Source organism: Canis lupus, chromosome 1 (genome assembly GCF_011100685.1).
Source record: "Canis lupus familiaris isolate Mischka breed German Shepherd chromosome 1, alternate assembly UU_Cfam_GSD_1.0, whole genome shotgun sequence".
In the NCBI taxonomy this organism is placed as follows: Eukaryota; Metazoa; Chordata; class Mammalia; order Carnivora; family Canidae; genus Canis; species Canis lupus.
Genome location: NC_049222.1, coordinates 114,109,416 through 114,136,760, shown reverse-complemented (window position 1 = coordinate 114,136,760; position 27,345 = coordinate 114,109,416). Strand labels below are relative to the sequence as shown.

At 48.8% G+C, this 27,345-nt stretch overlaps 1 protein-coding gene across 4 annotated transcripts; it reads right to left on the bottom strand.

The window, feature by feature from the left end:
• C1H19orf47 (chromosome 1 C19orf47 homolog) lies at positions 1-27,345 on the bottom strand. Of its 4 annotated transcripts, none has more exons than XM_038528871.1 (10): positions 27,091-27,345; positions 24,955-25,006; positions 21,303-21,390; positions 21,055-21,169; positions 19,377-19,458; positions 15,262-15,399; positions 12,695-12,847; positions 11,039-11,109; positions 9,061-9,409; positions 1-188 (listed from the first exon to the last, which is right to left on the bottom strand). In XM_038528871.1, exons 1-10 carry the CDS (start codon positions 27,127-27,129, stop codon positions 16-18), a joined length of 1,260 nt encoding a protein of 419 aa, XP_038384799.1. In that variant the 5' UTR covers positions 27,130-27,345; the 3' UTR covers positions 1-15. The 4 variants fall into 4 exon arrangements, with proteins under 4 accessions (XP_038384799.1, XP_038384801.1, XP_038384802.1 ...); XM_038528873.1 differs by lacking the exon at positions 1-188 and adding an exon at positions 3,796-8,435 and having other exon boundaries at positions 27,091-27,344; XM_038528874.1 differs by lacking the exon at positions 1-188 and adding an exon at positions 3,796-8,435 and having other exon boundaries at positions 12,695-12,844; positions 27,091-27,344.

The following is a 27,345-nucleotide window of genomic DNA, read 5'->3' as shown; positions in this document are numbered from 1 at the left end:
AGGTAACTGAACCTGCTAGCCATTAAGAAGGGAGGAAAAGGGATCCCTGGGTGGCGCAGCGGTTTGGCACCTGCCTTTGGCCCAGGGCGCGATCCTGGAGACCCGGGATCGAGTCCCACGTCGGGCTCCCGGTGCATGGAGCCTGCTTCTCCCTCTGCCTGTGTCTCTGCCTCTCTCTCTCTCTGTGACTATCATAAATAAATAAAAATTAAAAAAAATAAGAAGGGAGGAAAAATTAGAATGTCCCTCAGACAAATCTGATTATTCTCAATATTTACTTGTCAATACACAAATGATGTAAATTCAAATTTGTAAATAATTGCACTCCTGTATATTTTGCCCTCTGGATATGTCCAATCATAAGCAAACTGTGGTGGACGCAAGAGGTGCTGTGATAAAAAAAAAAGACCTGGAAACCACCAAGTGTCCCCGGTGAGAAACTGGTTCAGTATGTCAAGGTATATCCACACCAGGGGGATGCCAAGCAGCTACTTTAAAAGGAAGCTCTTTCCAGTAAGCACATTAAAAGGCATTTAACGTCACTGGCCACTGGGGAAATGCAAATCAAAGCCACAGTAACAAGATACCATTTCACACCCACTAGGATGGCCACAATCAAAAAGACAATGTGGTGGTGAGAATGTGAAGAAATTAGAACCCTTGTACAGGGATCCCTGGGTGGCGCAGCGGTTTGGCGCCTGCCTTTGGCCCAGGGCGCGATCCTGGAGACCCGGGATCGAGTCCCACATCGGGCTCCCGGTGCATGGAGCCTGCTTCTGTCTCTGCCTCTCTCTCTTTCTCTCTGTGACTATCATAAATAAATAAAAATTAAAAAAAAAGAACCCTTGTACACCGCTGGTAGAAACGTAAAATGGCACAGCCGCCCTGGAAAACAGTCCAGCAGTTCTTCAAAGGGTGAACATAAAATTAATATATAGCCCAACAATTCAACTCACGGGTATATACCCAAGAATGAAAACATGTCCACACAATTACTCATACATGGGTGTTCAGAGCAGTATTATTCATAATAGCCAAAAAGTGGGAACAATGTACATGTCCATCATCTTGATAAACAAAATGTAAAAAATCTATACATTGCTGCATTATTTGTCAGTTTTTGAAAATGATGGAAGATCTGTGGTATAACCTGAATGAACCTCAAAAATGTGCTGAGAGAAGCCAGACACAGAAGGCCCCGTACTGTGTGATTTCATTTATATGAAATGTCTAGAAAAGGCAAATCTATAGAGACTGATTAGTGGTTACCACTTGGAGTGGGGGAGGGCAGAATTTAGGAGGACTTGGGGAACGATGGTTAAAGGGTATGGGGTTTCTCTCTGGGGTAATGAAAAAAATCCTAAAAGTCTAGTGATAGATGCACAACTCTGTGAATAACAAAAGTCATTGAATTGTGCACTTTAGATAAGTGAATGGATATGTGAATTATATCTCAATAAAGTGTGTGTGTTTTTCAAGAAGCTCATTATGTACTTATATGCAGTGAACTACAGGATATATTAAGCACAAAAAGCAAAGCGCCAAACTGCCATATATGCTACCATCCGGGTGGGAAAACAGTTATGTTTGTGAAGGAAATACTTCTGGAAGGACACCTGCACCCCAGTAACACCAACTGCCTCTGGACAGGGAAACTGGATGACCCAGAGAAGCGGAGAGAGTTGTTTTTAATTCTTAGGAGATACCAAAAAAGTATAAAGAATAATAAATACAATGAACACCTGTGTGCCCAGGTTTAAAAAACATTCCCATACTCTGGTTTTTTCTGTTTTCTTTTTTTTTAAGATTTTATTTTTAAGAAATCTCTACACCAGCATGGGGCTCAAACTCATGACCCCGAGATCAAGAGTTGCACGTTCCACCACCTGACCCAGCTGGGCGCCCCACCATTCCTAGACTGTTGAACCTCTGTGCCCTCTCCAGTCGCATCCCATCCCATCCACCCCTAGAGGGAACCATCATCCCACATTAGGAGTTTATCATTCCTATGCATATCATACATTTACTATATTTTAAATAGTAAATTGATTAAATTCTTAAGTAAATAAGTAGTAACAGTTTGCATATTTTAAAACTACACATATTCTTCTGCAATTTGCTTTTCACACTCAGTGTTTTGCTTTATTCGTATTGATACGTGCAATGCTAGTTCACTTTCATTGATGTATAATATACCGCATCCAGTACATCATGTAGTACATCCAACATTGATGTATAATTTGCCCAGATGGACACAAAACAAGCTCTCATCCCCCATGCTCTTCTTCCGATGAGACACTGACATTCCTATCATTGAGAGGCAGAGTCTACGGCCTCGAATCTGAGCAGAAGTGAAGCAACGTGACTTCCAATGCTAGCTTAGAACAGGCAATACAGTTTTCCCTGATTCTCTTGAGCACTGATTCTCTTGAGCAGTGCACTGTTAGAACCCAGCCACGGTGCCGTAAGGAAGCCCAGGCCACGTGGCAAAGCCCTATGTAGGCATTCTGGCTGATAGCCCAAGCTGAGGTCTGAGCTAAGTGCCAGTATTGGTTAACCACCAAACAACTGGGGAAGGTTTCAAGAGGACACTAGCCCCAGCCAATATCTTACTGCAACCACATGGAGTCCCCAAGTGACATCGTCTAATTGAGCCCAGTCAACCCCCCAGAACCATTAGAGGTAACGATTATTGATTTAAACTGATAAGTTTTGGGTGGTTCATTGTGTATTAGATAATTGAAACAATTATGCCACACTGTGTCCATTCTCCAGTTGATAGATACTTGGGTTGCTTCCAAGTTAATGCTCTTACAAACAGTGATCCTACGAACTCTCTTATACCTTCCTCTGTATGTGTGTTTGTTTCTCCAGGACGGTAATTGCTGGGTTAGGGAGTATAACATCTTCAATTATACTACAACCTACCAAATTATATTCCAAAACGGTTGGTACCAACTGATACTCCTAAAGCAGTGTCAGTTGGTATCTTCCCGGACACTGGAGACATTGAATGTGTTGCCAATCTTCTAGGCCCAACACAGTCTTATTGTATATACCCTTTTGTACCTTTGGATTTTTTATCATTTGCATGAATTGATCCCAAATAAACAGTTAAATGTACACTAATAAATTATTGCTTTCCGGGATCCCTGGGTGGCGCAGCGGTTTAGGCCTGCCTTTGGCCCAGGGCGCGATCCTGGAGACCTGGGATCGAATCCCACGTCGGGCTCCCGGTGCATGGAGCCTGCTTCTCCCTCTGCCTGTGTCTCTGCCTCTCTCTCTCTCTGTGTGACTATCATAAATAAATAAAAATTTAAAAATAAAAGGAAAAAAATACTACTTTCCTATTTTAAACATGCTTTATACACTGGGGTTCCATATTAAGATTGCATTTTTTTAAAAAAAAGGAATTGTCGCCCCAGTGGCAATGAGCACATCTCATGCCTAGATCTTGGTTTCGATTCTCAGTCACCATTCTAAATAAAATAAGTTGGGACTCCTTGGAGAAATGGCTGACTTTAGGACCAGGGCAGGAAGTATATAAGATGAGCCTGGAGTATCTGTAGTGCCAGAAAGTATGGAATACTAAAAAACACAAAAATACCCACCACACAATAAATAAGTCCAAGGACACAGGAGCCAACTGAAAGAGTCCCCAAATATCAAAGCCAGAATAACAAAATAAATCAAGTAGTATTGGATTATATAACCCAAAGCATAAAATAAGTACCCATGAGTCCATACTGTTGAAAATAAAAGGATTGAATAAATTAATAAAGAGACACACCTCCCTTACAGAAGAATTCCCAGATTTATTTATAATTCATGTCGGTACTTTGCCCCTAAGGAGGTGAAGCATAAGCCCCGTGCTCCTTAGGTGAGGGCTGCACAGAGTGACTTCCTTTCATAGTTCAGTACGGAAAGGGAGAAGAACTTGATGGTGGAGAAACCTGGCAAACAGTAGTGATCAGGGTTAACATAAATAGTGATACATCATGTGTGCACTCTGTACCCTAGACACAATGTAATAAAATGGCAATTTACCTCTGAGCTCTTCCTCTGAAAAACACATAACTCTGGTATAACGATGAGAAAGGCAAATCTCAATTGAGGGACAATCTCTAATAGACCTGCCCAATATTCTTCAAAACGGTCAAGGTCATCAAAAACTGCCACAACCAAGAGGGGCCTAAGGAGGCATTGACAACCCCCTGTGTTAACACATACCTTGGAAAACACAAATGTGACGTGGTGGAACAGAAAGGGTCCTAAAACTAAGGAAGAAGCTAAGGAAATCTGAATAACTATGGGCTTTGCTTAATACTCATGAAATCAATATTGGTTCATTCATTGTAACAAATGAGTCACACTACTGTAAGATGTTAATAATAGGGGAAATTCAATGTGGACTCTACAGGAGCTCTGTCCAAAGTGTATGTCTCAATTCTTCTGTAGATCTAAAACTCGTCTACCAAATGAGGTCTGTTCTAAAAAGTAAAGTCTTAAAAAAAGAAAAATGTAAAAAGGCGAGACTCCTGGTCAGCTTCCTGACATCAAACCCAGTCCCGCCACCTGCCAGCTGGGTCCGGCTGTGCCTGTTTGATGAAGTCTGCAGAGGGCCCAGAGTTCACAAAGCAGGTAAAGTTCAGTACAGGTGAAGAGCAGGCCTTCAAAGGCAGATGTACAGGAGCAACACTCATCAAACTAAGCTCAGATTCCTGAAGGAGGGAAAAGAGGGTTTGAGGTGGCCGCAGCCCAATGCCTGGCCCATCTGGGGGGCACTGGGCAGTGACACTGGAGGAAGGGACTGTGGGGCTGCCTGCTACAGGCATTACAAGTTCCCATCTTGCTTTTGCATCTGCTGGTGTGAGCTACCAGTGGCGGTGACCTCATCCCAAGACCACCATCCAAACAGAAATCAGCCACCTGGGCTGGCTCAGATCTGGTTCTGTGATTTGGCAGGAGCCCTAGGTTCACTGCACCTCCCTTTCACATCTGCTCATGAGATGAGAATAGGAAGTCCCTGACCTTCATGCTGCTGCCCTTTCCCTGAGGACTTGGGAAGTCTGTCAACTGAGCAAAGCACTTACGTAGTTCTTCCTGGCACAAAGGTGTGGTCCACGTCAGCTTTCAGCATTCTCTGCCCCACTTCTTCTGGTGGTCTCCAACTATGAGTCCAATGGCTCTTAAGTCCGTTTTGGAAGGGGGCAATAAGTGTATGAGTAAATCATCCAAAGAATGTCAACATTCTCGGGGGAGAGCCTGATTCAGATTTGCTATTGACCCAATTATGAGTATTTGCACTGAACTGGTATGAACTGGTATTCTTCATATTGATCTCTGAGCTGACCCCACATGCGACGGGGCCATCTACTGCAGCACTGCTTGTAATAGCAAGAGACCAGAAACAGCCTGAATTCCCTTCTAGAAAGGACTGAATAAGTAAATATGCACGTGTGCTTGTACAAGTGTTACTACATGTTCCTCTGCCAATATGCATGTATGGGTGCGTGTGTACACAAAGCACACAAACATAAACACATTTCCGAGAGGATTACTCGAGAAACTGGAGATACTGGTGGCCTCTGAGGAGGGCACTGGAAGGCCAGTAGACTTGGGAAGAAGCTTTTCACCATAAAGCCTTTTGTATCTTTTGCAGTTTTGAACCATGTGAATGTATTATGCTCAAGAACATTTAATTCAACCAGAGGAAAAATAACACACAGCTATGGTGTGTTGGGGCTGGTTTGGGGGAATAGCCAAATCAAATGGCGGGGCCACAGTGGTTCTGGAGCAGCTGGGAGGCACACAAGGTATCTGGTCCGGTCCATCTGGCAAACAGTGGAAGGATGGGGCAGGACTCTCAAGGCCTGCAGCACCCCAAAGCAATAAACACTTCCTACAGCAAGTTTTATGCTTTGGGGAGTAGGGGAAGACAGGTACACACAAGAGAAGTCTAGAAAATCCAAAACCACTATCCTAGGACCCCGTCCTCAGCTCTCCAAAATGTCTTTGTTTCAAACCTGCAATTGACCCTTCACAGGGTAGGAGTTAGGGGGACAAGGCTCCTGGTCAGCTCCCTGACTTACCACTTGCCAGATGGGTGACACCTTCAGCAGTTTACTCCTCTCTGGGTGTCCATAAAGAGCAACAGTGACATGATTTCCCTCATGCACGTTAGTCTTTCCTGGTAAGTGAGCTACCCTCGTTTTCACATCATTACACACTCAAGAAATCACCCAGCGCTCTTAAATTTAGTTATCGGAACTCTTCCTATTAACCCTGGCAGTAGCTAAAATTACCCATGAAGTGGAACCAGAGAAAATAACTAGGGAAACTAGGGAAAGAAAATCAAGAGTTTAAGAGCAGCAAGGAAAGTGCGGATCCATGTGAGCTCCTGCCTGCGGTGCCACCACCACGAAGGGGCAGCCTCCACAATCACCGCTGCCCACATCTGCTGCCTTCTCGATGGCCGACCTCAAGTAGTACCCCGTGCGCCTCGCCTGGGCCCTACCATCGTCCCTCACCCCAAAGCCCAGCCTTTCCCACCCCAGGCCCCGTGCCTGGCATACCACCTGACGCACAGCAGCCCCCCAGCATGACATGACTCAGAAACCACAAATGAACGGATCATGGGCTCAAGAAGACGACACAGGTCTGGGGACGGATGGTGGTAGTGATTAGGCAACAATGGGAATGTACTGAATGCCACTGAACAGGATCCTTACCGATGGCTAAAATGGTATGTATGCTTCACCACAATTTAAAAAAAAAAAAAAAAGATGAAAAAGGATGAAGTCTAATCTTATCCTCACCTGCTTTTAGGCCTCCCAAGCCCCAGGCCACTCCCTGCTAATCGAATCAACTCTGTTCTCTACATGGGGAAAGGGCCCCCAATTCCCTTCTGGGCCCTCTCCTGTCTCTCTGCTCCTTTCCAGCTCATATCGCCAGGCCTTTGGCTTTGAACACAGAGCCCCCCCGAGTGCTCCCTGAAGCTGCTGGACTCCAGCGCAGGTACCCCCCACTCCAAATCCCGGCAGCCCAGCACCTGCCTGCCCCTGGCTCCTCCCTCCATAAACAGCACCTCTAGCCAGATGCCCCAATCTCCCCTCTAGGTGATCCTGCTCCCTGCCACTGCACCCCAACTGCCGCTGCTCCTCTGAAGCCCCTCCTTCCCCACACTTCACCCCATGCCACCTTCCTTTCCTGCCTCTGCTCCTGCATGGCTGCCTCCCTGCCTCCACCCCTGCCCTCCCGACAATTCATCCCCTCCAAGGACCAAAGCCATCTTCACAAACGGCAACTCAGACCCTCACCTGCCAGCTTTAAACCCTCTCAAACTTCTCAGGGCTTACAGAAGATGTCTGAATTCCTCGTTGTGGGTCTCAAAGCCCCAGGTCATCTGGTGCCCAGCCACGTGCCCCAGCCCATGCTGTGTGGCAGGCCCCTTGCTCCCTGGCCAGCCACCCTGGCTTTCATGTTCCTTTGTCCTGGCTGTGTGTTCTGCCTGACACTTTCCTCCTGTACCTCACATAGCCGCTTCTGATCCTTCCCATCATTCCCAGCTCAGCCCTTACCTCACCTCCTCCGAAAGGCCTTCTTACCCCAACATCTGAAGAAGCTCTGGGCCCCTTGTGCTCCTCCCTCCCGTTCTTCCCACAACACGACCCTTTAACCACCATCTCCCTGGCCAGAGGTCAGCCGTGCAGGCAGGGGCTTGTCTACCTTGCTCCCAATGGATCCCCAGCTCTTTGAACAAGCCTGGAACAGAGCAGGGACTGTGCAGCAGTAAACAGGTGTATGGTCTAACCAACAGGAACCCACCACCTCACAACGGAGCCTGCCGTTTGGAAAGCCACCAATAGGCAGAGTGGCAGAAACAGGTGAGGCATACAGAGGGGGAGGACACAGTGACAGAACCACTACAGCTGGGGGAGAGAAGAGGAAGTCCAACTGCACAGTGACCATGACCGTCATTCCCTTCCTTGGGGCCTGCACCAAAGATGTGGCCCCGTGGAGTCCTGACCTCCAGAAACAGAGCCCAACCCTTCGTTGGCACCCCCACCTACTTTGTGCTTTGTATGAAAAACCACCCTGTGACTCACCCTAAAGGAGGGGAGGGAAACAGTTTGAAAGTCACAAAAATATATTAAAACAGCTGTTTTCTTCTCTCTCTCTCTCTCTCTTTCTCAGCACCGGCCTCCCTTCCCAGGGACCCCTGCCCACCACCAGCTGTGAGCTTTCAGAGAGAAAGATGCCCAGGGCAGGAAAGCAGAGGTTCCCTGCTGCAGCCCAGGGTCTGGGGAGGTCCCTCCAGCCTGGGGGTGAGGGCAGCTAACAGTCTCTACAGGCTCGACGCCACCGCCGACGAGGGGGCCGCTGGGAGGCCGGAGGTGCAGGAGGGTCAGGCAGGACGCAGCGGACAGTCGGGCCTTGCCACAGGGACAGAAAAACAGAAGAGAAATAAACAGTATGAAGAGAGGGAGAGACATAGAAGTTAAAGTGGGGGGCAGGCAGAGGGACGAGGGGAAGTCAGGAAGTGGGCAAGGTGGGGGGACTCTGGGGGACTGGGAGGCCAGGCAGCTGGGGTAGAGGCAGCAGACGCCACTGAGGGGCAGGAAGGGGAACAGAGGAGGGAAACGAGCACGTGGCTCTGGGAGAGGTAGAAAAGTGGGTCCTGCCAAGGCCATAGAGAGGAGAGAACAGAGGACATGAGAAAGGAAAATCCCAGAGCAGCAAGGCCAAGCCACAACGACCATCTCAGACTGGGAAAACTGAGGTGAATCCCCAGAAAGCTTGGGCTGGCTTGAATGCCTGAGGGAGACAAGCAGTGTCATCTGGCTGGGCACACCTCACGGGAGCCTCTGCTGGAGCCAGAGGCCTGGAGAGGGGCCTGCGCCCCGCCCAGAGGCTAGAAGGTCCTGCGGCCCAGTCTTTTGAACACGCTCACTGTGCCCGCATGGTCCATCTGGGCGCCCAGGCCCTCGCTGGAGCTGCTCCCCCGGGGCCCCACCAGAGTCCTCTTAATGGTGACCTTGACCTCGGCCAAGGACTTACTCTTGGTGCTCGTGACCTGGCTGTCCTGGGCCTCGGGCACAAGGGCAGCTTTGCCCAGTCTCTGGATGATGCTGACTTTGGACAGGGACTCCGGCTTCCTCTCGAGCCCAGGGCGTGAAGAAAGGGCTAGGCGCCGCAGTGTCGGGGTGGCAGCCGTTGTGGCTGAGCTCGTGGCCTTGGCTTTGACAGTCAGTGCTGGCTGGGGACTGGGCTTGGCTGGGCCCCGGCCCAGCTTCTTCAGAACGCCGGCATACTGCAGGACAGAGCTGCTGCTGTCATTGTCGCTGTCCCAAGCCAGATCCTCATCCATCTCTGGGGTGGCCCCCAGGCGGCTAAAGACTCCTGTGGGCTGCAGGGATCAGAAACGAGACATGTGAGTCATTTAGTCATTCGAACGCATGCATGCAGAGCTGCCTCATCCGTGCCCGGCCTTGCTGGGAGAAACACCCAACGGTGACATGGTGACACCCTAGACAGTGGGGAAAGCCGTGACAGGGGATGTCCAGATTGCTGGCACAGCCCAAAAGAGACTCCTGACCTTGGCTGAGATTCAGGAGAGACACCCTGGACAAGGGACATCTGAGATAAGATCTGAAAGTTTGGCTAGCAGGTCTAGTAAAGATGGGAGGAGAGAGGGCACCACACATACACACACACACACACACACACACACACACACACACGGAGAAGACCATTTACAAAGGTCTGCAGGGGGCCACGACAAAAGACAAAGGACAAATCTGGTCCTTTGCTCAACAGAGCTTTCCTGAGTCCCAACTGCCCCAGGGCACTGTGCAGGCTGGTGCTGGGGACACAGCGGCAACTATGAAAGCCCTGGCCTGCCCTCAGGGGGCTCACAGTCCAGTGGGGGAGACAGACCGACATCAGAAACGACACAAACAACTCCCTAATTATGACCGTCCTGTGTTCTCTGGCAGAGATGGGAGTGCTGGCAAGCGGCAGCCAAGGAAGCCACACCTCCTCTGGGAGTACAGTGATGCCTATTCCGAGGTGCTGAGTTTAAGGCAGGTCCTCGAGGATGAATGGCAGAGAAAAGGGCAAGGGCCAAGCCCTCGAGGCAGGAATCACATGCATGGAGCATTAGCTCTGTACTAAGCTCTTTACATGGCAGTATCGTCAAGCCACATGATCCCAAGTGTTATTATCATGTTAAGATTCTAGGAAGTAAGAAAAAAGTTGGGTGAGCCCTGGGAGCAAGGGATAGAGAGGCAGGAAATGCAGCTGGGGAGCTCCGGTGCAGCTGATCAAAGCAACATTTAAAGCGTGCCTACCATGCACTGGATGACGTCCCCAGCACTGTGCAGGTATATCCCACTTAATCCTCATGACCACCGCAGGAAGTGGGAACTAGACAAATAAGGAAACTGAGGTACAAGCTGCTTAAGTGACTCGGCCAAGGCCATGCAGCCAGGGAGTGGCAGAGCTACCTGGATTCACGCTGGGCAGGCAGGACTTGGGCTGCAGGCCAAGGCAAGGAGGGTGGTGTTCACCCTGGCCACGGTGAAAATCGTCTGATGGGGGGGTGGGGGGATGGCCTGTCCTATGGGTGGGCACACACTGCTGCCATAGGGGAGGGGGTTCACAGGAGCTGCAGAGACCAGTTAGGAGACGGGGAGAGGTGACAGACAGGGAAACCAGATGGAGCCATCATCGGAGCCTGCCTGGAATGAGGGCACTGGGGCATCCCTGAGACAGGGCTCAGGACAGGAGTCCCTTTAGGGGAAGATGCTGAGGCCAGTCTGGGACATGGAGATGGGAGAGGCCCGAGGGCGGCATGCGGGAGTTGGCCCGACCCCAGGGGCTGGAAATCGAGAGAGAGGTTGCCGAGGTGCAAAGAAGGGAACTGAGGCAGTTAATGCGGATGGGGCACAGGGAGTATGAGGGGTCAGAGGCAGGATCCACACCCTCAGGAAGACAGAGTAGAGAACCTCAGGTGGGTCCCCCATTTCCAACTCACTTTATTCCCTGTTGTTGTGTCTGCCTTGGTCTCAGCGCCGAGCCGGTCAAACACGGATGTCCTCTGGAGACCTGGGAGGGAAGTGAGCCCTCAGCCAGCACCTGCTGAGCAGTGCGTGGAGCCGAGGTCTGGCCGAGCACCATGCATTGTGCAGACAAGGGAGGGGAGACATGGCTAGCCCAGGCCCGGGCAGCTCTGGTCCAGGCAGGCACAGACTCTGTGTCTACACCTTGGCTAACACAGATCTGACCCACACATCTCTGGCTAGTACTAAATGTGGGAAGGAGCTACTAAAATTGACCCTTGGGCTCCTCGAGACTGTACAAGTTTGCAAAATGTGTGTGCGGAAAAGGCTCTTAATCCCTCCTTGTTCCCTTCACTCTTTTTTGGATCATGGGCCTGAGAGTCTGTGGACTGGTGATAAGTCCTCTCCCTAAATCCCAACCCAAATAGCCATTGATAGAATGTTTACTAAACCATGATATGTAAATACAATGCAAATATTAAATGACCATTAAAAAATATGAAAACAAAACAAAACAAAAAATATGAAAACATGGGGCACCTGGGTGACCCAGTTGCTTAAGGGTCTGCCTTTGGCTCAGGTCATGATCTCAGGGTCCTGAGATGGAGCCCTGAGTCGGGCTCCCTGCTCAGCCAGAAGCCAGCTTCTCCCTCTCCCTCTGCCCCTCCCCACTGCTCCTGCAGAGGCACGCTAGTTCTCCCTCTCAAATAAATAAATAAAATCTTAAATAATAAAAAATGTGAAAGCAGATCCACATGTATTGTGGTGAAAGAGAGCTCAATAAAAAGTTCTAGAAAGGGGTGCCTGAATGGCTCAGTCAGTTAAGTGTCTGCCTTCAGCTCAGGTCATGACCTCAGGGTCCTGGGATCAAGCCCTGATACCAGGCTCCTTGCTTAGCAGAGTCTGCTTCTCCCTCTCCATCTTCCCTCTTCCACCTGTCCTCCCCAGTCCCTGCTCTGCTCTCTCTCTCTCTACCCCCACCAAAAAAAAAAAAAAAATTCCAAAAATAAACTTATAGAACAATACCTACAAGATGATGCTATTTGTGATTTTTAAAAAACACCTGTATGGGTCTATATACAAATACATGCATACAAGTTCACAGATGCTGGTCTGGAAAGGTTAACAATGGTGTGGGATATGGGATTGAGGGGACAGTCAGTTGGTACTAAATATTCTTCTGCACCATATGAATGTTCTTCCAAGAAGACACATAGAATATTCTCAAAGGAACACTGCAAGGAAGGAAGACCATTTCTGTACTACCAGATAAAAACCCCAGCTATGGACTGAATCTCTGGCTCATAATGATGGTTCCCACATTTTGGGGACCTGCCCTCAGCCAGGCACAGCCACCACTTTACAAGCAGGCAATCATGGAGTCCAAGCCCCTGCCCTTGGGGAAAGGGTGCCAGCTGAGGCATTTAGGAACCCTGCTCCACTAACTGTAGGATGACAGGGTGGAGGTCGGTATGTGTCCTCCTCCTCTATGGCCACCAACACTGTCCACTTGGCCAAGGCCCCCTGGATTTCGCTAGAGCCTGATTCAGGGCCAGTGCCTGTAGGGCGTGACCAACCCCATACAATGCAACAAAAGGGAAATGCAGTCTCTATGCCAACATGGCCGATACCTTTCGCTGCTTGCTGCTGCTCCAGGATCTTGCGGGTCCGGGGGGTGGTACCTTTAGGCATGTTGATGATGTACTTCCCCTCCATCTCAGCAGTGACCCGGCGCCGCTTGGTGGGAACAGCCAGGCTCTCCTCCTCCCGGCGGGCCAGGGCTGCTATGGAGGAGCAGGTAGTGAGCATCTTCTGGGATGGAATATTCTCCTGGGTTGGGGGCTGGACACCCTGCAAAGGGCACAGATGTGCCCTTTATCTCCATACGTTCAAATGACTGGAATCCCTTATCTTCCCAACCACTGCTGACTCTGAACCACAGAGACATTCAGAGGTTGGGCACAACAGGGCTGTTGATGGAGCTCAGAATCCCCATGGGGTGCCGGGCATCCCTAGGCTCTCTGTGGCTCTGTCCCTATCCCAAGCAGGCTGACCTCCCAGCCCAGCTGGAATCCCCTCAGAAGGAGAAACTGCTGGGTGATGGAAAAGCTTAAGAGCTCCAGCCAGTAGTGGTTTCACGGGTATAATCATTTTTTAAAGTAATCAAACTGGGGGCGCCTGGGTGGCTCAGTCAGTTAGGCAGGCATCTATCTGCCTTTGGCTCCAGTCATGATCCTGGAGTCCCATGATTGAGCCCCTGCATCAGGCTCCCTGCTCAGTGAGGAGTCTGCTTCTCCCTCTGACCCTCTCCCCTCTCATGCTCTCTCTCACTCTCTCAAATAAATAAAATCATTTTTAAAAGTTTTAAAAAATAAATTAATCAAGCTGTATACTTACAATTTGTGCATTGTACATAAGTAAATTATACCTCAATTAGATTTGCTTTTTTTTTAAGATTTTATTTGACAAAGAGAGAGAGAAAGAGACAGAGAGAGCACAAGCAGGCAGAGTGGCAGGCAAAGGGAAAGGGAGAAGCAGGCTCCCCGCTGAGTAGAGAGCCAGACATGAGGCTCAATCCCAAGACTCTGGGATCATGACTTGAACCAGAGGCAGACGCTTAACTGACTGAGCCACCCAGGTGCCCTACCTCAATTAGATTAAAAAAAAAGAGGAAGAATCCCTTCAACACATTTGAGCTGGTCACTCCCAGGCCCATCGTCTTTTCAATTCTTTAGAAATTAATTTTAATTTTCTTGCTCATGACACACAAATCAAAAAGTCCAGTGATGGAGATGAGGCACTTCTAAACAAACACGGAAAAAGGAGTACATGCGGTAGAGCTGGACAAGGAGGGAGTGATGGGGCTGGGCATCAGAATAACCAAGTCCGCTCCCTGGCCTCAGTTTCCACTTGTGTCAAGATCTTTGCTGTGGGGGTGGGTCCAACAAAGTCACGACAGTGGAGCAGACAGAAGGAGAGCTTAGAAGCTCGAAGGCTGAAGTCCTATTCCCAGCTTTCAAGCTGAGATCTGGAAGAGGAACAGAGGTCAAGCGTGGAAAAGTATGTAGAGGAAGAGTGTGCTGGGGGAAGGGAACATGAGGGCAAAGGCCCACAACAGGAAGGAGCCTGGAAGGGACCCGACAGAGGGAGCCAGCAGAAGAGACACAGGAGATGGATTCACAACATGCAAAGCCTATAAGGCCTTGTGGGAAGAGGACTTCATCACTGGGACAATGGGAAGCCCTGGAGAGTTCTAGCCCAAAGTGAGAGGATCCTCCTGGTTGCTGAGAGGAAGTGGTAGCTTCTTGACCTCTGACCCCTGCATCAAGCACAAGGCCTGGCACCAGTGCAGGCCTTGGTGAACATCTGTGAAAAGAGACTGAGCCACCTGTAGTCCACAGCACCGTACTGTACACTTGAGACTTTATGAAAAGGGTAATGTGGGGACGCCTGGGTGGCTCAGCGGTTGAGCATCTGTCTTTGGCTCAGGGCGTGATCCTGGGGTCCCAGGATCGGTCCCACATAGGGCTTCCTGCATGGAGCCTGCTTCTCCCCCTGCCTATGTCTCTGCCTCTCTCTCTGTGTCTCTCATGAATAAATATAATCTTAAAAAAAAAAAAGAAAAAGAAAGAAAAGAAAAGAAAAGAAAAGAAAGAAAGAAAAGAAAAGAAAAGAAAAGAAAAGAAAAGAAAAGAAAAGAAAAGAAAAGAAAAGAAAAGAAAAGAGTAATGTCACATCAGGTGTTCCTCCCACATGGGGCACCTGGGTGGCTCAGTTGGTTGGGTGTCTGCCTTCAGCTCAAGTCATGATCCCAGGATCCTGGAATTGAACCCCATATTGCTGAGCAGGGAGCCTGCTTCTCCCTCTACCTCTGTCCCTCCCCCTGCTTGTGTACTCTATCAAACGGGTGAATAAAATCTTAAAAAAAAAAAAAAAGTGTTCCTTCCACAATGAAAAAATAAACAAAAAACCTAAAAAGACTGAACCAACCACTGAGAGCCTCACTGCATCTGCACTCTGCCCATTCTACAGACTGGGAAAGCAAGGCCTACGGAGGTGCAGGGGCTTGGCCAAGTCCAGATGCTCTGGACAACCTGTGGTCTTCAAAGTACCATGCAACGGGAGCCTGACCTCCAAATACCATCTGCTGACCCACACCCACTCCAGCCCCTCCCACCATCTGCCCAAGTCCCCTCACCAGCAGTCTTGGCACTCTTCGCTGCCATCTTGTTGGACACAGTGACCGAGATCTTGGAGGTGCTGGTGTCTGGTCGCCTGGGGGGAGTGCCAGGTGGGGAATCACGGTTTAGGCTGTTGGCGATCATTCGAGAGGCAGCTGTGGGGAGAAAAGGGGGGAGTCCAGTTGTGCCAGGGGCCCTGGGATGGAGGCCAGGACAAAGAAGGCAAGCTTTGGGACTGAATGGGGAAAGGACAGCTGGAGTCACTCTGTGACTGTACTGACATGATGGGGATGCTTGGGGGTGGGCCAGTCTAACAAGGAGCTAGCCCACCTCTTGCTGCTTGGGGGCCTTTCCTGAGGTCCTAGACCAAGGACTGGTTCCTATCACACCTCACCCAGCAAGCATGCACCTCTTCATAGCACATGCTGTTCCCTCTACCTGGCATACAGTTCCCCGAGTACGAACCGCCTTGCTCTAGCTCTTTACTAGGTCTCCTCTCAGATGGCACCTCCTCAGAGAAAGCTTCCCATATCATTCCACCAAGCTCTACCAAACTGACCCTATGCTTGGCTTGCTTTTGCCTCATAACCCTAATTACTGCTTGACATCAAATTACACGGATTTGTCTATTGGTGAACTCTCCCACGAAGAGACGATGCCTGTTTATTTCTGTATCCCCAGTTCCTGCAACAGTTTCTGGTGCTTCACAGGTCCTCAAAAACATCTACTGGAAAAAATGAATACTATCACAGAAAATCCCAACATCCCTACCAGAATGGGATCTACTGCAATTTTATACATGAGGAAATAGGGACTCTGGGAGGGGGGTCCCTCAGACAGGCCCTCAGATACAGTGAGTCTATTCTCAGTTGGGCTACGGGAAGACAAACAGTGACATCCGTCTGGGGATGAGGGATGGGAGTGGGGGTAGTCTCTGGCAGCCCCTGTGTTCTGCAGAGTAGAAGGAGAGATCCCAGGATACCAGGTGGGAGCTACAGCACACAGACTAGAGGGCCAACCCCAGAGTGGGAAGGACACGGGTCTTGTCTCTAGTGCAGTAGAGCTGGTTTAGGGCCCAAGTTTCAAAAGCTTGTTGGAAAGAGTTTCATGCTGCCCCTGCTTATTCCCCAGTCCTAGAGATCCCCACCCCTACCACCAATGGCTTTCAAATTTTGGCATTCCATCCTACCTACTCCCAAAAGTCTTCCCTTTTTCTGCTATGTGCTCTTTCTCAAAACCTAAGTCCCCCATAATAACCCTCAATGCAGTGTTATAATTATATATTGCTTGGTTGGTTTTTTAAATTATAACTATAATATACAGAAAAACACATCAAACCCGCACAGACCACTTAACAAAAAGTGAATTCCCTTATACCCACTACCCTGGTTAAGAACTGGAACCTTCCTGGCACTCAGAAGTCCAGGGATTGACTCTTCCCTCACTCCACCAAGAAAAACAGGTCAGTTTTCAGCCCTGTTTACTCCCCTGGTAATGACCGTTATATACCCTTCTACAATTTTCCCAAGACTTTTCTATAGACAGCTCTGAAGCCAGATGGGGTGGCCTTCTGGCAAGCTGTCCTGGGATGATTGAGATGCTCTGCTATAAAAAGTAAGCGGTTGGGATCCCTGGGTGGCGCAGCGGTTTGGCGCCTGCCTTTGGCCCAGGGCGCGATCCTGGAGATCCGGGATCGAATCCCACATCGGGCTCCTGGTGCATGGAGCCTGCTTCTCCCTCTGCCTGTGTCTCTGCCTCTCTCTCTCTCTCTCTCTCTGTGACTATCATAAATAAATAAAAAAAATTAAAAAAAAAAAATTAAAAAAAAAAAAGGTAAGCGGTTGAGAGGCCCTGCCTCTTGCAGAGTATCCTGAAGGAAATGTCTTACTTGAAAGGGATAAGGGATGTGATGTTTAATTACGACAGGCAAGCGCTATTTGGATGGAAGAAAAACAACTTTGTCTTTGCCCCAATGAATCTAAGCTGCAGTCAGATGTCAGACACACACACATATAGACATGCATGCTCAAAAGTGTATATTATAAAGTGAATACAGGTGAATGTACCAAGAATGCTGTTCTAGAACATTCTTCCCCACTGCCTTTCCCTCTTTGCTTGTTTCCCCTATTCCTCCTAATTGCCTATTTTCTCCACTAGTATTTTTTAGTTTACTTTTTTTTAATTTGTTTTAAATGGGACAGCCCAGGTAGCTCAGTGGTTTAGCGCCACCTTCAGCCCAGAGCATGATCCTGGAGATCCAGGATCGAATCCCACGTCAGGCTCCCTGCGTGGAGCCTGCTTCTCCCTCTGCCTGTGTCTGTGCTTCTCTCTGTCTCTCTCTCTCTCTCTCAATGTCTATCATAAATAAATAAAATCTTAAAAAAAATACATACTACCTGACTTCACTTATGTACACTTGACAGACTAGCAAAAAGACTAACAAAAATAGATCATCCCTGCTGTTACAGATCAGAGTAATGGGTGCCCTGGAGAAGGGGTAATGACACTGGTCAGGCTTCTGTTCCTGTATTTGGATGCTGCTGACCACATGGCTACTGCACCTGTGGAAAGTGATTCGGCTGTACCTTCATGATCAGAATGCTTTCCCGTGCATAAGTTCAAGCAGACTGTTGCAGAAAAGAACTCCAATTTATTCAGCCTCCCTTTGTCCATGTCTTGGGTGGGCACTGCCCACACCCACACTGGGCCTAGCCATGTGACTGGCTTTGGCCAATGGGGTAAGAGCAAGTATTATACAAGCTTTGCACACTGGGGCCTGCCCTCTAGTGCTGCTCTGGGGAACCCTGCAATCAGCATTGTATGGACAAGCCCAGGCTCACCTGCTGGAAAACGGGCAACATGTGGCCCAGTTACAGATGACAGCAAGCCAACCATCAGATGTGAGACTATGCTAGATCACCCAACCTCAACTAAGCTGCTAGGTAACCACTGTGATCAAATGAGCTGGCCTGGAGCAGAACTGACCAGCCATGTCATAAAATCATAAGAAATAAGTCTGTGCTTTAAACCAGTTTTGGGGCTTGTTAAGCAGCAAAGGTTAATATGCACATTAATTTTTTTAAGTTTATTTTTCTTAAAAAAGGTATCACACTGCTGAAAAAAACTAAATGTATAAATACAGTCTATTCACATCATTCACGGATTCCCTATTTACAAATTCACCTATTCACTAAAATTGATTTGTAGGGGATCCCTGGATGGCTCAGCGGTTTCGTGCCTGCCTTTGGCCCGGGGTGCGATCCTGGAGTCCCGGGGTCGAGTCCCATGTCGGCTCCCTGCATGGAGCCTGCTTCTCCCTCTGCCTATGTCTCTGCCTCTCTCTCTCTCTATGTATATCAGAAATAAATAAAAAATAAACCTTTAAAAATTTTTTAAATAAATAAATAAAATTGATTTGTAACTCCAAACCAATACCTGTGGTGCTTTTGTGGTCATTCACAGCCATACACTGAACAGTGAAAAACCTATCACCCAACGCATTCCCTCACTGAAGTCAAACAAGGTGACGCTCTGCTTTCTTGTTTCACTTCACACACGGTAAGCAAGTAGCCTTCTGGCCGTCTATTTCATGTCATTTCATTTCAGTCTAGTTTACATTTTTGTGCTTTTTGCTAGTGATTTTGCTGTTTAAAATGGCCCCCAAGCATAGTGACAAAGTGCTTTCTGGTATTCTCAAATGATGTGCCTGATGAAGAAAATATATGTGTTAGATTCGCTTCGTCCAGGCATGAGTGATAGTGCTTGCTGGTCGTGAGCTCAGTGTTAACCCGTCCACAATATATAGCAAATAAAATGTCTAAGCAGAAACATATAAGGACTGCATTGATCAGTTGACAAAAACGTTGTAATCAGAGGCCCGCAGGAACCTAACCTTGTATTTCCTCCCGAAGCAGTGACTCAGTATTTGCTAATTCAGTGTTTGAAGTGACTTTACAGAACAGAACTGCCACCAATGAAAATCGACTGCACATACAGCCACCCACTACCCAGGCTATTTTTCCCTGAGAGAACCTCAGATGGCTTGGTTTCACCTCTGCAGACTCCAGAAGTGTCCCCTTCACAGCTAAACCATGTGAATAAAGGGAAGGAATCCGGGGTAGGTGGGACTCACCACTAGAGGCACCTCGGCGAATCTCGCCTGGGAGGGGGCTGGGGCTGCAGGGCACTGACTCAGTGGCAGCTTTGCACATGTCCTATTAAAAAGAAAAAAAAAAAAAAAAAACCCAAACAGGTGTCTGGATTACCACAGGGACAAGGGCACGAAGCAGAGGAATAGAAATCTGAGTAACACTGAGGGGATCAGAGCCTGAGCTACTAGAGAAGAGATTTCAGAACATTTAACTCCTAACTATGAGTAAGCATCAAACACAAACTGGGAGACATTCTACAAAACACCTGACCAGTACTCTTCAAAACTGTCAAGGTCATCAAGCATGTGAGAGGACTATGGAACTGTCACAAATTAACAGAGAGCAAGGAAGTCTAAGGAGACATAAATAAATGCACTGTGGTATCATGGAACAAAGAGACGACATCAGAGGAAACACTGATAAAATCCAAGTGGTCTGTAGTTTAGGTAGTGGTACTGTGCTAATGTTCATTTCTTAGTTTTGACAAATGTATCATGACTACGTATGATGCTAACATTAGGGGAAACTAGGTGAAGGAGATACAGAAACTTTCCGTACTGTTGGTGGAACTTTCCTGTAAACCTAAAATTGTTCCCAAATTTAAAAGTTTAAAGGGAAAAAAAAGCTTTGCTCAGTGACCTTATTTGTGATAACTCAGGGAATGCCCCTGGCTTGGGAGAGCCCTCACTGTGGGGTCCTGGCTGGATGACAGACATGAAGGCTGGTCCCAGGGTGGGGGAAGCAGCCAGCATTTAGTAACATGAAGAGTCTGACAGCACAGCTCTGAGGCAAGCTTCCTTCTCAGTTAAGTGGAGTGGGCAATAAATGAGTTTAAAATGTATAAAGGGGGACGCGTGAGTGGCTCAGCGGTCGAGTGTCTGCCTTCAGCTCAGGGCATGATCCCAGAGTCCGGGATCGAGTTCCACATCAGGCTCTTTGCAGGGAGTTTGCTTCTCCAACTCTTCCTGTGTCTCTGCCTCTCTGTGTCTCTCATAAATAAATAAATAAAATCTTTAAAAAAGTGTATAAAGAATGGAGACAGAGCCTGGTAGGCTATGGTAAGCACCTGGTAAGTGGCAGCTATCAAAATTCAATGAGTTCTTCATCCCAGGTCTGGTGCTCGGTGCTGCATACACTATCTGGTAGGTGACCATAGCTATCCTACACAGCGATGGAATGTGAAAAGCCTGTTTCAGAGAGATTCGGGGAGGTCAAGATCACTAGTCTAAGGTCACCATAAGTGGAGGGGCCAAGAATGAAATGACCATGTTGTTGGCCAAGTGACCAATAGAGTCCCACAGGGTGAGCTCCTGTTCTGGGGACAGAGAAGAGTCCTGCTAATGACAATCATCAGGAGGAAGATGAGAACTAGTAATGACAATAGAGAGCCTTTACTGAGGCCCCACTATTTACACTGTACTGGAGCTTTATTTAACTTAATACAACCACCTCACAAGATAGGTCTACCTATCTGCATTCTGAGCCTATTCTAAGGCTCAGAGAGGTTGGGCAACATGTCCAATGTCACACAGCAAATGGTACAACCAGCCTTGGAACTCAGGTCTGCCCACCTTTGCTTCTAAGCCTCCTGCTGGCTCTGCTACTGCCCTTCCACTGCACCCGAAACCCAGGGACCAAGGGGTTGGGCAGAGCACCCACCTGGCGGTGCACCACCTTGGCATGTTTGAGGATGGCAATGATGTCCCCCACCACAGTCACACCCAGCTCATTCATGATCTCTTTGTTGAGATCCAGCAGCATGCTCTTCTGGATCCTGCAGGGGAGGGTCAGCTGTGAGACCACAAGTGGGCTATGATAGATGGGCCAGCCAGCTCTCTTCTCCCCTCACCTCTCCCAACTCTCCCCTCCTCTCTCCAAGGCCAGCTCTGTCCCCTCGGCCCCCTTACCTATTATCCACGAACATCACGGCGTAATTGACAGCAGGTCCCGGAGGAATGCCGGCTTCCTTAAAGAACTGGATCCACTCGGAAGTGGCTGGGGGGTAGACAAGGCTCATTATTCCCATTATTCTCTCCAGAGAAGAGCAGCCACAAAACCATTAACAGCAATGGCTCCCACAAATTAAATGCTCTTGGCATGCCAGGCCCCGGCTGAGCGCTCTACACTTACAGTGGACCCAAGCCCGCCCACAACCCTGTGAGGAGTGAGGCAGCACTACGACTCCCTCACTCTGCCAATGAGACTGAGGCAGGGGGAGGTTGGGCAACTGGCATCAGGCCACACTGCTAACACGAAGCAGAGTTCCCAAGCTCATGTGCTTCTGTACAGCCCTTCTTACAGCTCTGCCCTGCCCTGGGCCATGAGCCACTATGATCATCCCCACACTTGGCCAATGCCCAATTTCAGGGAGCCAGGATTCTGGGTTCTCCAGCCTGGTCCTGATCAGCAGGCCCAGCTCCCGAGGGTGACAGGATCCGCAGGTGAACGGAAAGAAGGGACACAGAGCCAGCCTGTGAGCATCAACAAGCCCTCTCCTCACCACAGCAGCAGCAAAACCCATAGGCTTTGGTGCTTGGGTTCAAATTCTGACTCTGCCACTTCCTGGCTAAGGGATTATGGGAAGTTAACTCTTGGGGTCTCAGTCTCCTCATCTGTAAACTTAGGATAATACACTCGGTAAGTATTTACCGAGTATTTGGCACAGGCTAAGTCTCTTGCTAGGCAAAAGGGATAGCAGACACAAGACAATGTCCCTTCCCTCATCGAGCTCACATTCTAGTGATAATGCCCATATCCCTGGATCACTGTGCAGATTCAGTAAGAGATAAAGGACTTTGAGTGACACCTGGTCCTGGCGACAACCTCCACTCCACTCATAGAAGCGGCTGCTATTCTTATTATTATTCTGCCTCCACTACCAAAGCCAAGGCCAAGACCATGGAGACACCCATCCACAAAGCTTTTATTGTTTATAAACGTCTCTGTTGGCCTCTTGGGTGTGACCTTTAAACTGAACCTGGTCTGGCCAATGGGTGTTAGGTAAGATCACTAATTCCAAGAACTTTTTTTTTTCACATTTTAGCATCTCTGAAACTAAGAGCCATGTCACAATCAATGGTATGCTGTGGTTTAACGAGCAAAACTTTTTTCTTTCTCGTTGTATATAACGCTACACCCAACAATCAAAACAAGAAATTTGTTACTGCCGTGCCCATTTTGCTTATAAGACAACTGAGGCTCAGAGTGGGAGAAGAGACTCTGGTCTAGGTGACTTCAGGACTCAGGCGCAGGCCCAGGGGCCATCCTTCTGCCAACAGGCCCATCTCCCCAGGACTGAGGCAGGTGAGGAGCTCATGCCCTCAGGACTTCTTCCACCAGCCCAGAGGACAGGGGGGCCTTTTTCTGCCTTACTCAGGCACTATTGACCTGCCCAGGCATGGGGCTCTGGGTCCTATTACTCAATAGCAAGCAACTTCGTCTATCCAAAAGAACCAGGGATGCCTGGGTGGCTCAGGGGCTGAGCATCTGCCTTTGGCTCAGGGCGTGATCCTGAGGTCCTGGGATTGAGTTCCGCAACAGGCTCCCCACAGGGAGCCTGCTTCTCCCTCTGCCTGTGTCTCTGCCTCTCCCTCTGCATCTCTCATGAATAAAAATTAAAAAAAAAAAAAAAAACATAATGATTCCATTTATATGAAATGTCCAGAACAGGTAAACATCTATAGAGATCTACAGAGACAAAGTAGATTAGTGGTTACTAGGGGCTGGCAGGGAAAAGAGAATGGCTATTAGTTAATGGGTATGAGGGCTTTAGGGGGATTGACAAAAAGGTTTTGAAATTGGGTCTGCTGATGGTTACAGGACTCTGAACGCAGAATACAAAAGCTATTGAACAGTATACTTTAAACAGGCGAATTGTATAAGATGTGATCTATATCTCAATCAAACTGTTACTAAGGAGGAAAAAGGTGCCACACAGTTTGGGGCCAGCTAGCTGCCAGAAGCAAAGCTGGGGAACTGCAAATGTCCCCAGATCGGGCCCTTGCCATCATTTCATGTCCTACTAAAGAGGAAAATATGTTGCCAAGTAAATGGGTCATAAGCACCCCCATTCCAGAAATAATAAGAGGGGCAACAACGTGTGTCGTACCACAGCAGGAGACGCACTGGTACATTCACAGCAGCTTGTCTGTAACAACCCCAGCCCAGAAACAATGTCTCCACTGACAGAAGCAGATAAACAAACGGTGGTCACTCACGCAGTAAATACTACACAGCAGCTCAAAGGAAAGAACTACAGCTACTCGCAGCAACGGGGAGGATTCCCGGCCGTTATGTGGAGCAAAAGAAGCCACTTGCAAAAGAACACAAGGCATGATTTCGTTCACTTAAGTTCAAAACCAAAGTCCATGGGGATCCCTGGGTGGTGCAGCGGTTTGGCTCCTGCCTTTGGCCCAGGGTGCAATCCTGGAGACCTGGGATCGAGTCCCACATCGGGCTCCCGGTGCATGGAGCCTGCTTCTCCCTCTGCCTGTGTCTCTGCCTCTCTCTCTCTCTGTGACTATCATAAATAAATAAAAATTAAAAAAAATTAAAAAAAAAAACAAACAAAAAAAAACAAAACCAAAGTCCACAGCATAGGAATATTCTCAATGGTGGTACAATTTTAAAAGGCAAGGAGCAATGATCACAAAGATAATGGTTTCCTCCATCTGGAGGAGGGAGGGGGCTGTGATCTGTGAACAGGTGGGCCCTTGGGGAAGCTGGCAATATCAGGATGGTTGGAGGGGAAGGGTTGCTTTTTTTAAAAAAACCTTTGTATTGAACTCTAACGTGCACACGTACAAAAGCACACATAAGTTGATAGCTTTCATAAACCAACACACATGTGCAACTGGCACCCAGATCAAGAAATAAAACATTTCCAACATCCCAGAAACCACCTTCCCCTAACACATTCCCTATGGAGTGACATCTCTCTGTTTCTCAAGGGTGACCACCACCTTCCGACAGCATGGATTGGTTTTGCCTGTTTTTGTGCTTTATATAAATGGAATCATAAAAGATGTATTCTGACGTTTGCTTTTGAATTGCTCTTAGGACCCACAAAGATGTTTTATGTACTTCTCTATATGTACAAATCTCAAAAAACTTACGAGCTACCCACTTATAACCTCTGTGCTTTGGCAATCCCAAAATACAGAGCTTAAAGACAATATAGTGATGAGGCCTATGAGAATACTGACAGCTAATATTTGTCAAGAACTATGCCCAAGGTTTGACATGCAATAACCTCCTTAATCCTTATGACATCCCAGGACGTAGGGACTGTTAGTATCTCCGTTTTACAGGTGAGAAAACTAAGGCTCTGCTGGACTTCATATCATAAGTTCTTTAGGGCTAGACTATGCTGTCAGGAGGCCAAGATCCAGAGTGGACAGGCCCTAGGCAGGCCATGGCCCCGCCTCCACGTTCCTCAGAGTACAGCTGTTCCTGCCAGTGACCAGGCCCTCCTCCCCCACCTCGTTTCCCCTCACCAAGGTCAGACCTGAGAAAGGGTAGTGGGGAGAGGGAGCCCCACAGAGAAGGCCAGAGACTCACCCATAGTCACTGAGACCATTGTCTCCCCTGCCCTGGTGCTGCTCCCGGGAGCCTGGAAGAGAGAACAAGAGGAGACGGCCCATGAGTTGCCACAGGCTGTTGAGTGTACGTCCCTCCCTCGCTGCCTGCCTGTCTGCGGCCAGAGGAGAGTTCCTGGGCTGGGGGCTCACAGCCCAGGAATAGCCTGAACAGCTGGCAGGAAGTCAGCCTGGGACAGAGCTGCCACCACAACTATCACTGCCGCCTGGGACAAGGCGCAGGGACACCAAATGTCCACAGCTCCATTCCCACACACCTCAACAGGTTTCTGGCTGGAAGAGGAAGAGAGTGAGAGAAAAAAAAAGACACCGCTGCTCACTTAATCATAAATACCCATCAGCCATCCATTCACAAACTATTTACTGACAACCTGGGATGTGCGAGGCACTATTCTAGGAGCTAAAGATACTGATGTGAACAAAAATACAGAGTGTGACATCTAGGTGGAGACAGGGGAAAGGGGACAACAGAGAATAAACAAGCAAACAGATAAGGATACAGTGAGTCACAAAGCCTTTGGTTCATGCAGAAAACAGGGAGGGCCTGACAAGGGAGGGAGGGGTTGTGATTCCAAACTGGGTGAAAGGGGAGACCCCTCTAAAGCAACATTCAGAGACCTGAAGGAGGCAGCCCTGTGGTTTATAGATGAAGAGCGTTCCAGGAGAAGGTACGGCAAGTCCACTCCACCTGAGCCATCTGGCATGGGTGCGGGCCGGCTCGGAGCCGGAGTGACTGCAGTTCAGTGAGTGAGGGGACGGGGGACGGGGGGGAGGGACAGGGGAAGGCAGGTAGTAGCTGAGGGCAGAGAGATGGGCTGGCCACCACATTACAAGGGGCCTCAGAGGATAAATGCAAAACCAATGTCTACTTAGGTAAGACAAGCAGGTACCAGAAAGCTGTTAAGGACATATTAGCACTGGGGCGCCTGGGTGGCTCAGTGGTTGAGCGTCTGCCTTGGGCTCAGGGCATGATCCCAGGGTCCTCGCATGGGGAGGATCCCCGTGGGGAGCCTGCTTCTCCCTCTGCCTGTGTCTCTGCCTCTCTCTCTCTGTGTCTCTCATGAATAACCAAATAAAGTCTTTAAAAAAAAAAAGGGACATATTAGCACCAGCAAGCACCTTTTTCTGAATACTAGTGGCAGCCCTAATAGGAAACTAAAGGGGAAAAACTTCCTTGGTTGGTGATTCACTGCGGTCTGCCTCCAGGACCACTCGGCCCACTCAGCCCTCCCATCCTTCCGTGGCCCTGTCCTCTCCTCCAAGCCCTCCACCCTCTTCCTTCACTCTACTCCCTGCTACGCACTCTGGCCCAGATTCTTTTTTTTTTTCTTTTAATTTTTATGTATTTATTCATGAGCAACACACAGAGAGAGGTTGAGACACAGGCAGAGAGAGAAGCAGGTTCCTCACTGGGAGCCTTATGTGGGGACCCAGATCACGCCCTGAGCCAAAGGCAAATGCTCAACTACCGAGCCATCCAGGCGTCCCCCCTTCTTTTAAAATTTTATTTGAGAGTGCACCCACACATACAGTGGGGGGAGGGACAGAGGAACAAGAAGACTCCCTGCTGAGCGAGAAACCCCAACATGGGGCTTGATCCCAGGACTCTGAGATCACGACCTGAGCTGAAGGCAGACAGTTAACTGACTGGGCCTCCCAGACACCCTCCTGGGCCCTGATTCTGGTTCTTCTCACTCACCTTTCCTCCGTCGCCTCCACAGGGCGCAGAAAACCCTTTTTGTTCACCATCACACACAATCTGCCCCTCCCAGACCCCGTTCTGACGGTACAACAGAGATAGTATGAAAGTAAGGGCTCTGGAACCAGACTGCAGGGTTCAAATCTGGCTCTACCACTTAACAGCTGCATGGTCTCGGCAAGTTACTTCACCAGTCGGGCCTGGGGTCCCCATTTGGAAATCGGGATGGTACCCACGTGACTTCCCTCAGAGGAGGCTCTAAGGCCAGATGAGGTTCTATGCATGGAGCACCTGAGGCAGTGCCCATGTACTCTAACAGTCTGGAAGCTAGTCTCACCTTCTAGGCCTCTAGTCTTAATCTTTCCTCCGACACCCATGGGTTTTCCCACAGAAGCTCACCTGTGCCTGGAACGCTTTCTCTTCCTGTCCTCCTGACATACTCTCCTTCACTCTCTTTGGTTGTCACCCACTTTATGAAGCTTTCCCAGTCCCCAGATGTGAGACTGTGCCCTCTGCCTCCAGCTGGGTTTCACCCTAACCTTCTCGGTCTTCTGTTGCATCTCTTATTGATGAACATGACCCTGGACATCACTCTGCCCCATACTTGACTCCCAAGATCTACTTTCCCTTCTGGATTTTGCCACTGGACAAAAA